The 12,566-nt window shown below is 40.2% G+C and overlaps 1 protein-coding gene across 2 annotated transcripts in view; it reads left to right on the top strand.

Annotated features, from left to right (window-relative positions):
• Positions 1–12,566, top strand: part of esr2a (estrogen receptor 2a) — a 34,389-nt gene that overhangs the window by 17,328 nt on the left and 4,495 nt on the right. The window contains exons 4-8 of one of the 2 annotated variants that reach the window (XM_021323205.2): positions 686–802; positions 2,601–2,924; positions 5,032–5,170; positions 8,386–8,519; positions 11,459–11,642. In XM_021323205.2, coding sequence (XP_021178880.2) covers positions 686–802; positions 2,601–2,924; positions 5,032–5,170; positions 8,386–8,519; positions 11,459–11,642 — 898 coding nt within the window. The remainder of the gene's footprint in view (positions 1–685; positions 803–2,600; positions 2,925–5,031; positions 5,171–8,385; positions 8,520–11,458; positions 11,643–12,566) is intronic. The other variant, XM_012875793.3, reaches the window with a different exon arrangement.

Raw genomic sequence — 12,566 nt, 5'->3', positions numbered from 1 at the left:
CAGCGCCATTTGCCACAATTGCAGTCGTTATAATGCACTTAATCATTGGAGGCAAGTTTCAACGAGTAGCTAATTAGTTGTTGCCATTTCCTTCCTTGAGAAGATCAGCAAAAATCTGCTTTATTTGAATGTTTTGTTCTCTTTTCTTGCTCGTTTTTTTTTAAACGTGGCTTGGTAAAATGGCTCTCTGGGTCTAGTTTAGCTTACCAGGTAAACCAGAAAAAGTTCCTAATTCCTGTCATACATCAGTTATTTTTGTTTGTTAAAATTTTGGTAAGCGTACCAAAAGTCATAAATCAACTATAACGTTCATCTATGTGTGGATAACTCACTCACCAAACCAGTTGTGGTGTCAAACTGGTGCTCTGGCTGACTTAGTACCAGTTCCTCCTGTTCTTCCCACAGAAAGGAACAACAGATAAAGTAGTCTCAGATAGTAGTATGGGAGGCAGGTGCATAGAGACCAACAATCAGTCAAAAATCTCATCAGTCCCATGTTTAGTCTGCCTAATTTAACAAAAAAATGGAAAAAAAAATATAAAAAAGACAGCACTTCAGCTTTTAATAAATAGACAAAGAAAAGAATGAGGGTTGGGGTGCCAATTAGGGGGATAAGTGGTAGTTTAGTTTTTTTTTTTTATTTCTTGGCCATAATGTAACAAATGCACTTGTTGTTTGCTTTCAGGTCATAACGACTACATCTGTCCGGCAACCAATCAATGCACTATAGACAAGAACCGACGTAAAAGCTGCCAAGCGTGCCGCCTTCGCAAATGCTATGAAGTCGGCATGACCAAATGTGGTTCGTTGGGTTTTGTTTTTTTTCTTTCTGGTATTTTGTTTACTGCCAGCAATTACTCATCCAACATGTGTGTATTGTGCAGGAAAGGGTGTGTGGTTCAAGGGCGTGTATTTGTCATGAATAAAAATTCTACGTGGCCGGTTTAAAATAGGAGAAACATTTAATATCCATTAGTAACCTTATTTAATGTATGCCATCTACTTTATTTGATAAACTACAAAATTTGGGGGTAAAGAAAGACATTTGAAAATCAAATGAAATAAAAACGATGCTAAAAAAATGTAAAGTGTGCAAATGATTAGGTTAATTCTTTTATTTTATTTGCAAAACTGACATGTATATTTTATGCATAAAATCACTACCCGACTATACAAGAATGGACAAGCTGTGCAGAAATAGCAGCGTTATGAACACTTATTGAGTTTGTTTGGAGCAGTGATGGTTATAAAGTCGATCAGCTGCTCTTTTGTGCATCCAGGACGTAGAAGTCTGTCACTGAAGGAGCTCTCCAGCTCCACAGCAGCTTCATGCATGGGGTGGGATACACCGTCAAACACTGTCAGCAATGCTAATTATGAAGATTTACGGCTAGCTGCTAATTAAAATAAAACCAGTAGCATAAGAATATTACAAGAGACCCATAAATAAATTGTCTTTAAAACCAAAATGAGGTTTTAATAAAAAGTTTGTTTAATTCCTGCTTAAAGAGTAACTCACCTTTTTTACCAATAAACTGTTAACATAATTGTTTTATAGTACAGCCTGCATGTCCTCGTCATTATTTGGACAAATTACTGCATATTTGTTGAAATCCTGCTTTTGTGTGTTAAAAAAACTGTTCTGTGAAGTTAAAAAGAAAGCATAATAGGTTTTTTTAATAAAGCGATAACACTTTATGTTGGACTTAACATTTTCTATTTTAAGAATACTGTATTTTGTTTGGTAAAATCTTGCCCTAGTTGAGATTTAACATCCTTGCATTACGGTTTGGGGCTGCACCAAATCTCTCATAGGGCTGCAAATGGACCCTGGGGCCTGCTTTGGACACCCAGGTCTAGATTTATTGTGCTGCAGAAAAAGTTATCTATACAATTTCAACATCAATCAGTTAAAACTGAATTTTCTATCTGGATTTTGATCTTCTTAAAAAAAAAAGAAAAAAAGAAAGAAAACAAAATGTGGAGGCAGTTGTTAAAAAATTTAGGTTTCTGGGATCTAAAGGTGTCTTTGGTTTCCCCAAAAAATAATACATTTAAATTTAAAAGTGAAAATTCCCCCAAACTTTACATGCTATGTAAAGAATGTCATCTGTTGAACGTCGTTGCACCCATAGCATCACACTCCCACCTCCATGCGTCACTGTTAGGACTCTACTTTCACTGTGGAGCTTCTGGGAGGACTTCCAGGACTGGGAGTTGAACAAAATAACTTAAATATGTGTTGGACAAAGTGCTCCAAATACACTTTTTGGTTTATGTAGAGTTTTGCAGTTTTTATTTCAAAAAAGAGAAAAATAAGACTTACTACTTGATTCTCTTAAGTGAGATCAGTCTGACTTACGGCTGCACACCAAATATCCAAACCCTACTTCCGAGATGTACTGCCTAATATCTTGCTAAAGTTATTAGGCAGAATTTTATTCATATAAAACCAGAAAAATAACGTCTGAATCCTCTTGACATGTTCATAAGTTACTTTTTCATTTTCTTTATGTACCTTCTCATTTAATCGAACTGTGAAGGACAAAAAAAACAGCAGCTATAAGGGTAGAACAAACATCTGAAATAATTTACTGTAGGTTCTCTTTTTGCAGGTATTCGCAAGGAGCGTGGGAACTGCAGGAGCACACTGGTGAGGCGAGTGACCCGTTTGTCCGCCCAGGGCCGATTAAACAGACCCAAGGTGTTAACCACACCAGCAGAGAGCTCATCCAGTGAGCCTCTGCCACCCGGACTGACCCCGGAGCAACTGATCGAGCGGATCGTTGAGGCGGAGCCTCCGGACATCTACCTCATGAAGGACATAAAGAGGCCGCTGACGGAAGCAGATGTGATGATGTCGCTCACAAACCTGGCGGATAAGGAACTGGTTCACATGATCAGCTGGGCCAAAAAGATTCCAGGTAGGAGTTAGGAGCTGGATAAAAGGGCTGAAAACAGAAATCACAGTGTCCTCATTTATTAGCACCCCTGTTACAGTCTGTAAATCTGTGAATAATCCAAAGGTTTTAGAAGAACACAACCTTTTATTCTGCTGAAATTATATTACACATTAGGAAACAATCCCAGCAAAATTAATGTAATGCTTCTTTTTTTTTAATTCAGATTTTGCTTTTTTAATAATAGTAACAATAACAGTCATTTTAATTCGTCATTCCTATGAAATTCCAAGGAGCAGTGAGGGAGCTCCTGCCACTGTCCAGCTTAATGGGAACGTTCTAGGCTGAAGGGTCTTGCCATGTCTGTGGGATTCAAAGCTGGGAACAGGCGCCCGGCTCCAACATCTGGTCCCTCACTCCCCTATAAACCTTTTTAAAAATTAACCAGTGTTTCTACATATGTTTAATTAGGAATCTCTGGGGTTTTAATTATGACATGTCGCAGAAGTCCATTTCTCTCAGCCACGCTTCACAATTGGAAAGACAAGAACATGCCAAGCTACAACGCAAGATATATATTAATCAACATTCAGAAGGCAGAAACTGGTTTACAATAAAATGGTTTGTCTGAATTTGCCCATGTAAAGTAGAAGACTAAAAAAGTTAAAAGTTAAGACGGCACTAACGATGACGGACAAGGCTGTGTTTTTAATCCATACGTTTTGGTGGAGGAATCTGATATTTCTAACAAACAAAATCATTTTCATCAGCAAGGCTCAGGACTATTAGAATAAGTCATAAAATCATTTTTTCTGAGTTAATGACCCGAGTTACTGTCGCGGTTAAATACCCTGCTGCTGCTGTTCAGCCGCGCTGAACGGAGCCTTTTTTTTTTTCTTGTGAAACTCTGATGAATGTTCAGAACAAATGGCATTTGACCGCCTCAGACACCATCAGGCTGAAAATGAAATGACACGTTAACCTTTCAGCTCAACGTGAGCCGTTTCTATGCACTTTCTCATCAAAAGCCGCCGGTAAAACCAAACACGAGTGGAAAAGGCTCCGAATCTCCAAACACCAAACTTTTTGAGAGACCGCTTTTTAAAATGTCTGGGGGGAGTCTGGCTTTGTGAGGGCCACATTTTAAAGCAGTAAGTAGCTGTGAGACAGCCTGCAGCCTGGAATGTTTTCCTCACAGATTCTGGGAGGTTCGTCACCGATCAATCATGACTGCAGTGCTTTAGACTTTCTGAGTATGTCATTGACGACGTGCATTCCTTCCCAGCCGCAATCTTTTAATGGCCGCTTCCAGCGTCGTTATTCCCCGTGCCTCCAAGCAAAAAATGATCTCAGTACTCAACCGGACCGCTGATTTATTGGGTTCGATGAAGAGGAGTGACCTCGGTTACTTCTGATTAAACCATTCGGTAGCATGAATGTGCAGCTGGCGAATTCACTCAAAGGCTCTCTTTTCCTGCGGCGCTGCATGCGTTTTCTAAACATAGTGCTGAATTGTGCTTCTGATCAAACTACGTGATGTTTATGTGGTCCTCAAGCCAACTTTACTTTAAAAAAAGCACTTTTAAAAAAAAAAAAACGGCACAGCTGACCGAAGTGCTGAAGAGACGTATGGGCGGTAATGACACAAAGAGAAGAAGACACATAAAAAGATGTTATAAAGCAACTGGAACATGTTAAACAGGCGCTCTCATGATGGGGGAACAGCTGATGAAAAAACATGAGTTTTCCCCCAGCAGATCTAGAAATGCAGAGTGAAGCGGCCTGTCTGGTGAGCACTGCTGGCGCTTTGGAGCCGCCACAGAGAAGGCTCTGTTTCTCTGTTCAGTCATTGTACGGTGTCCTCGAGTGAAGAGAAAAGGCATCTTCAAATAAATATAAAAAAAGCTAAATTTGAACAAAAAAAATTATTGGATTACATTCACTTTGCAGGGATTATTTCTTAACGTGGTATTTTTTTTCTTTTAATAATCTCACCAGAGGTGTGACATGTTTAATTGTGTAGATATTCTCGTATTTGTTGATGGCTTTAGGGAAACGGTTATACATATTTCTCATTCTTGATAGTTTCAGGAGACATGCAGTCAATCAAATGTCCTTGTGCACTCCTCAGGGTTTGTGGAGCTCAGTCTTTTGGACCAGGTCCATCTGTTGGAGTGCTGCTGGCTGGAGGTGCTGATGATGGGATTAATGTGGAGGTCCCTGGACCATCCAGGGAAACTCATCTTCTCCCCTGACCTCTGCCTGAGCAGGTACCCCTACTACTTTGATTCACCTTTTTAAATGTATTCTTGGAGATTTCCTATTTTAGGTCAGTTTTTCTTTTTAGTTTGCAGTATTGGTCAAAGGTTTACATACACACAGCATTTGTTTGAATGTCTTAACTTTTTGATTATACAACAATCCCTTTGGCTGATTTTCAAAAATAAAATTTGAATGCACACGTTTGACTGTATTAAGGATTTGCCCTCATCTACGCGGAGTCAAAACTGTTCATATTTAAATGTAACACATGTAACACTAATGACTTTTGGTTTAATGTCACTTAGGAAGTTACACCGCATCCACAGTTTCTGTGCTCATCAATAAGCTTTTGGTAAAATTCTGGCAACATATTTAACCTCTCCTGATAAAAACACAGTTTTCTGGGAAGGCCCTGATTTATAAGCAGAGCACTAGCAGCACCAATGTCAGGGACCTTTCAGAAGCTTAACGTTAGCCTGATTTATCATATCAGGATTGGATGCGTGTTTGACATAATCGCAGTTTTCTAACTCCACATCATGTCCAAATTTTACCTGTCTAGCTTATAGTAAACATAAACACTTTTGAGTTAGTCCTACGTCTTCACTACTCCATCCACCCTTGTACCAAACCAGCACCAATGGAAGCAAAACAAACCCACAGCATTATGCCACTATCACTGTGCTTGACAGTTAATGCAGTGAAAATAAGAAAGCCTCAACTTTACTCCTTCAAAATATACTTGTTTTCTTTGTGGCCAAATAATTCCATCACTGTTGCCTCTGGAGAAATACATTTCTGCAGAAGGCATTTGGCTTAAGTGAGGGGCCAAATGTAATTTTAGGTGGTTGGTGTCCAACACAAGCACATTGCCCCCCCTCCTGGAATCCGCTGCACCGGCTCCCTGTCTCATCTCGGATCTATAAAATTCTGCTACTCACCCATAAAAGCATCCATGGACATGCACCTACATACCTGCAAGAACTCATCACCCTACAGTCCACCACCAGCACCCTACAGACCCACAAACACCACAGTACCAGGCTCTCCACAATGGGAGATTAAGGCCTTCTGCTTGGCCGCCCCACGCCTCTGGAACTGCCTCCCTACCCAGCTGAGGGCCAATCAGAGTCGTGTCTCCTTTAAAACAGGCCTGGAAACTTTTTTATTCAAAAAGGCCAATGAATGCTAACCACAAACTGATTTTTAACCTTATCGTACTGTTTTTAATTTCCTTTACCTTGTTTTTAATGTCTTTTAACTTTGAGATCTTGCTGATGAAAAGAACATTAGAAATTAAATGTATTATTATTATTAATTATTATTATTAATCTGGCTTCACTCTAAACAATGAAGCTATGGGTCCACCTTGTTCCATTACCTGAATATCCTATGCAATTTCCTATTATCTGAGGGTGGTAGTTTAGGTTAGATAACTCCAACTTGATTAGGTTTTTCAATTAGACAATAACCCCAAACGTGGTTATGAGAATATAAAATAATAATAATAAATTGGACGAAGCATGTGTGTGTTTTTTTCTTTTAATGTGTATGGATGCATTGATATTAAATTTTAATTTATACCGATCAATTCAACAAATATAAAACAGTAACAATTCCAAAAAAGACCTTCAGATGTTTTGTAAAATTGGATTTTAAAAAAGTTACTTCTGGTGAGAAATAAATTGGGACAAACCACAGATTTACACCAACCTAAAGATGGCTAAACCTGAACACGGAGTCATCAGATCAGATGGACATGAGGATTTGGACACTGAACATTGTACATTATGAGACAGAGCTGTCCCAAGGCCTCAGAAAAAATTAACTGTAGCAGCTTATAAATCTATAAAAGACTGTAAAACAATTTGAAAACTGCCAGCATGCCCAGATTTGGCCATTCAAACACGTTTGTCCTGAGAGCAGACTACATGATGCTGAAATAGGTCTCCAAAACCCCTAAAATGACACCGGGGGACTTTCTTATCAACTGTACAGTGACATGTTCGGCACAGACCAAAAACAGCATTCTAGAAAATAAAGTTCCATAATTTCTCATGGATAATATAGGACCATGTGTGACGCATGACCATAGAGGTGCCATGGATTGGGATTGCTTTGCTGCAGCAGGACCTGAACAGCTCAGCATAAAAAAATCCACCACTAGTTCTACCGTGTACCGTCTTTGAGGAATCTGTGAGCCCATCTGTACAAAAATGGACCTTGCAACGTGACAATGAGCGGAAACCTACTCGTAAATACAACCAACAACTGTCCTGGGCCCAGATCTTAAGCTCACTGAGACGCTTTGGGGTGACTTGAAACAGGCTTTACATCCAAGAAACTTCTTAAACATCGGATGTCAGAGACTCATAGATGGCTATGATATCGATATCTAAACATTTCCTTATAAAGAGCTGGACATTTAATGGGGTGGCCTAATTTTTTCACATGACTCTACATCAAAACTGGTTTTGGAATGGATACCACAGGCTAACATTACCCTTCGGTAATATCCCTGCTAATGCCCTGACTTAAACCCTGTTTAAATTTAGTGGACTACGGAAAAAAAAACAGGTCAATGCCAGGAAATGAACCCATTTCTATGAGTTCTACCAATTCTGCAATGAAGGAACCCTAGATGGTGGAACCCTAGATGGTCAAAAATCCAAGCCAGATTTATGCTAGAAGCTTACCAAATGCTACAAAAAAAAAAGCTTGCTGTCAAGTTGCACCTTGCTAAAGGGCGTTTAATTATACATCAATGGAGGTGTAAGTAACTATTTTGAGCCAGTATGTGTATATTTGATCCTCTGTGGATTAGAGAAAATCTGCCCTAGATTTAAACCTGTGCATCAAATTCAACATCATCTCAACGATGACTGGCTGCAAACTGCAAATGTGTATCGGTTTACAGCAAACGCCATCTCAATCAGTCACATGTGTACAGCTTAAGACGCCACAGCACAATGCAAAAGTTTTAAACCACTCCTTTATATTTCTTTTTCCTTTAATTCCTGCAGCTAAAATTTACTGGAATCTTATAAAACGATCCTGATCAATAGATCAACTTTTTTAAAAGGCCTTTTACCATTTTCTTTGGGAATTTCTGCCTCTTTTCCGCTCATTCTGGGAGGATGCATTATCCTCAAGGTCTAATTGTTCTGCATAAATGTCCGAATTTGGACACACTGGCTAAATGTTTGTGTCTTGTGTGTGGCAGAGAGGAGGGGAGCTGTGTGCAGGGCTTCGCGGAGATCTTTGACATGCTAATCGCCGCCACGTCCAGAGTGAGAGAACTCAAGCTGACGAGGGAGGAATACGTCTGCCTCAAGGCCATGATCCTCCTCAACTCCAGTGAGTGAGCGTGTTTGCGTGGGCAGACATACGCCGGTGATAAGGTCACAGATAGATTGTAGCTAAGCGCTCTGTCCTGTAACTCTACACAGGGAGGAAATCGCTGGGTAGTTGAGAAAAAAAAAACAACAACCCAGTGCGACTTCAGTCAGGGTTTTATTATCCTGAGGTGCCCTGAAGTATAACTGTGTAACTGTAGTTCACAAAAATAAATATCTGTTTGAAGTAAAACGTTCAGAAGTCGAGTAAAAATCCCTTCCTCACATTTTTTCCCCCACATAAATCTAGAGAAGTGTCCAAGGCTGTCCAATTTGAAGCCACCGCGTCGTCGTTTCTGAGTCCTCTGAAGAAAGAGCAGCGATGCTGGCCAAAAATATTGACCGCTGAATTATCTGGCACTGAATGCCTGCAAGCAGCGGGAGTTTAAAAATGACTCCCCGGAGTTTCATTTCCACAAATACAAAAAAAAATGTTGCGTTTCAGTTCAGACCCTTTCATTACTAAGTTAATTATTTAGGCTGAATTTGTAGGGACTACAAAGCCGTTCTCTTATAGCTAGAATCAGCGATTTTTATCGAACAGTTCCCCAATGTCTCGTTTTGAATAACTGCGCATGCGCAAGACCGTCTTACCTCGCTTTTCCTCTCTTCAGGGGGATCGCGTGGAAATAAAATCTCCCAAATCCACTCTGGTCCTATTTCTTTCTACTGAGGTCAATCAGAATTGTCCATAAGTAAACCTCCAAAGATAAAAAAAAACAAAAAAAAAACATGTAAAATTGTTTTTAAATATTATTATTTCAGTCTTTCAAACAATGAAAAACAGTTTCGGAGCTCTCGTTTGAGGGGGTGTGAATATCAGACACACAGGGACACACAGGGACACAAAGGTTAGCAGAGATAAAGATATCTACTACATTCTTTCCAACAGGCGTATTCAATGATAGAGGGGGATTGATTTGACCGCTCTAGGATGGCAACAGTTTTTAAATCTGTTGGGTTTGGTTTCTAAAGTTCTGAACCGTTTACTTGAGCGGAGAAAAAAGAACGAGTTTGGGGAGAGGGGCATCTATTGCAGCGGCGCTGGGACTCTGCAGGTATAAATGTCCGTCAGAGCATCTTAGCACCAATAGCATCTTTTCTACTAGAATAGACAATGATCAGTTTTATTCAAACACTGTTTACTGGCTTTTTTTATATAGTGAGTAGGCTTAGGCTTATTTTAAATCCAAAGTGTAATTTCTGGACTGGTAGAACTTGAGGGATGAAAATTATTGCTAATTTGGTGCTAAATTTTAGGAAGTTTCTGGTCATAAAAGATTTTGTATGATAGAGGAAAACGTCTGGGAGTCCCACATCTGCTGTGATTGGTGGTTTAAGTAAAACTAATGTTATCCAAACTAAACACTAAATCCTGCTTTCAATGACTCCTGCTGTCTTGAAATTATTCCAGTGCCTGCACTGCAAAAACGGAACTAAAAATAAGTTAAAACAAATTTAAAATTAGTGTATCTGTCCTTGATTTGAGCGGGTAAATAAGATTATCTGCCAATGGAATAAGATTTTTGCACTTAAAATAGGAACAACTCATCTCCATCATCTTATTTCAAGTGCAGGATGTCTAATTATCTTATTTTAGGGATCAAAATACTCCATTCCATTGTCAGATAATGTTATTTACCTGCTCATATCTAGGATAAAAAGACAAATTTTAAGAACATTTTACTAATTTTTGGTTCGTTTTTGCAGTGTGGGGGAAATAAAATCCTTGTTAAAGCACAGATTTGCTCTCAGGCACCTCTGATTTGACTCATTATGGTCCCTTTACCTGCATCAGGTGAGCATGAGATAGACCATGAGGTCAAACATCCTGACTGTTAACGCGACATTTCATTGCAAATCACAAAAATGGCTAGGTATGTTTTGAGAGAAGCATCCAAATAGTTCTGGGACGGGATATTTGCCTTGTGCTAACAAGAAAACCGAGACAAAACGTAGCAAAGGCCCTGAATGATCCTGGAAACGAAGTTAGAAGCAAAGCTAGCAAGATTACAGTTAAAGCAATGCCAGCAAATAGGGATTAGTTTGTATATTTTGATAATTAACCTAATTAGCAGTTGGGGTTGATTAATTTTAGGTTCAACTGCAGCCACTTGTCGTAACCCTAAACGGGGCCGTGTCGCTGGAACAAGAAATGACACCTCGGCTTTCACAGATCGGCCTCACAGGCGAACTCGGCATCCCGAAGCCAACAGATCCGTTGGCTCTGTGCATGGGTGTCGTTACGCCAGATGTTCAGCGCGCTTCAGGGCAACATGAAGCTGTTTCACTCAAGTTTTTCCGCTGCAGCAGAGATAAACTTTAAAGGAAACTTTAAGCGGTGCAAAAGAAGACAGATTAGCAGGATTCTCCACGGTCAGCCCCGGCTGTATTTTTAGTACTTCTTGTGGCTTCTTTGCAAAAAAAAAGGGACGTGGTCATGAGCTTTTAAAGAGATTTACTTCAGAATGGATTTGTTCCCAATCAGCTCTGTGTCAGATTCTCTGAGGGCTTTGCTTTCTACCTCATGTTCCCAACAGGATTGTTTAACGTCTGCATAATTGAGCTCATAAATACGAGCTCTGTCTCTTTTCTCACCATTGCACAATCAAGCTATTTGTGGGGAGCATAGCAGAATTTCTGATTCCCTTCTAGATTCATACGTCATAGCTTGTATAAGGGGGGGGGGGGGGGGGGGGGGGGACCCGTGCCTTGATCTGTGATGATAATTTTTTTTACCAATTTTTACCAAGATGCAGCTTAGCATCTTGCTGTTTCAAGCCAATACCACTCTTCTGATTGCTTTCACAACAGTCTGCTTTCCTGTTCACCTGTCGCTGTCTTCACTGCTCGGATAATGGCGGCTCGCGCGGCTAAATGTTTTCTTGTCCGCCTTACCAGACATGTGCCTGAGCTCATCCGAGGGCAGCGAGGAGCTGCAGAGCCGCTCCAAGCTGCTGCGCCTCCTGGACGCCGTGACGGACGCTCTGGTGTGGGCCATCGCCAAAAGCGGCCTTAACTTCCGCCAGCAGTACACCCGCCTGGCCCATCTCCTTATGCTGCTCTCACACATCCGCCATGTCAGGTAAGCTGGACTGGAGTGCGAGTAATGCTGCAGTCTTTAAAGCTCTGTTGAAAAACTGACGGCACCATACAGAAGTCATCGATTACCCTTAGACCTTTCTAGCTCTTGGCATTTTAAAAAACACCGTCTTCAGTCGGTTCTAAATGTTTTACACGATAGATTGACACAAAGTAGTGCAAAATTGTGACATGGGGAGAAAAAAAGAATATGCAGCTTTCAACACTTTTTGCAAATGCTGTATTTTTCGGACCATAAGGCACACCGGATTATAAGACGCATTAAATATTCTTCCCAAGTCCTCCCCTTTACGTCCACAGCTCTCTATCCGCCTCTGTTGGGAGGAGAGAGTAGTTGGACTACACTGTCCTGTTTCTAACATAAGGCCAAAATAAACATAACTTTTATATTGAATTAACTTACTTGGTTTATTGCTGTTAGCATGTACTCCAGGCGCGGGCTGCCTTACATGAACGCACTTCTAGTTTAGACATTACAATCAGGCAGTCTTGTAGACAGCTCAGGGGTCCTATCAGGTAGTGAATATCCATGGAGCGGAGCGGCTATTGTTGCTAACTAAAGTCCTACTTACACATTTTAACAGATTTTTGAGCACATTGTATCACATAAAATCAGTCAGTAAGCACAATTGTAATCATTTATAAGGTGCACCATCAATTTTTGAGAAAAATTAAGGATTTTTAGTGTGTCTTATTGTCTGAAAAATAATGTACACATGGATTTGTATTCAGCCGTTGTTTACTCTCATACCTGTAAGTAAAACCCAAAGCTTGGATGGCTTACAAGCAAAAAGTGACATATGGCTGCTTTTAAAAGCTTAACACTTTTTTTTTTTTTTAGCACATCACCCCCAAATGAGAAATGTTGGTGGTGGCACCATTATGCTGTGGGTGGGCTTTTCTAAAG

Source organism: Fundulus heteroclitus, chromosome 15, assembly GCF_011125445.2.
Source record: "Fundulus heteroclitus isolate FHET01 chromosome 15, MU-UCD_Fhet_4.1, whole genome shotgun sequence".
NCBI classification, from domain to species: domain Eukaryota; kingdom Metazoa; phylum Chordata; class Actinopteri; order Cyprinodontiformes; family Fundulidae; genus Fundulus; species Fundulus heteroclitus.
Note: the sequence above shows the minus strand (reverse complement) of the source record. Positions and strands in the feature narration are given on the sequence as shown.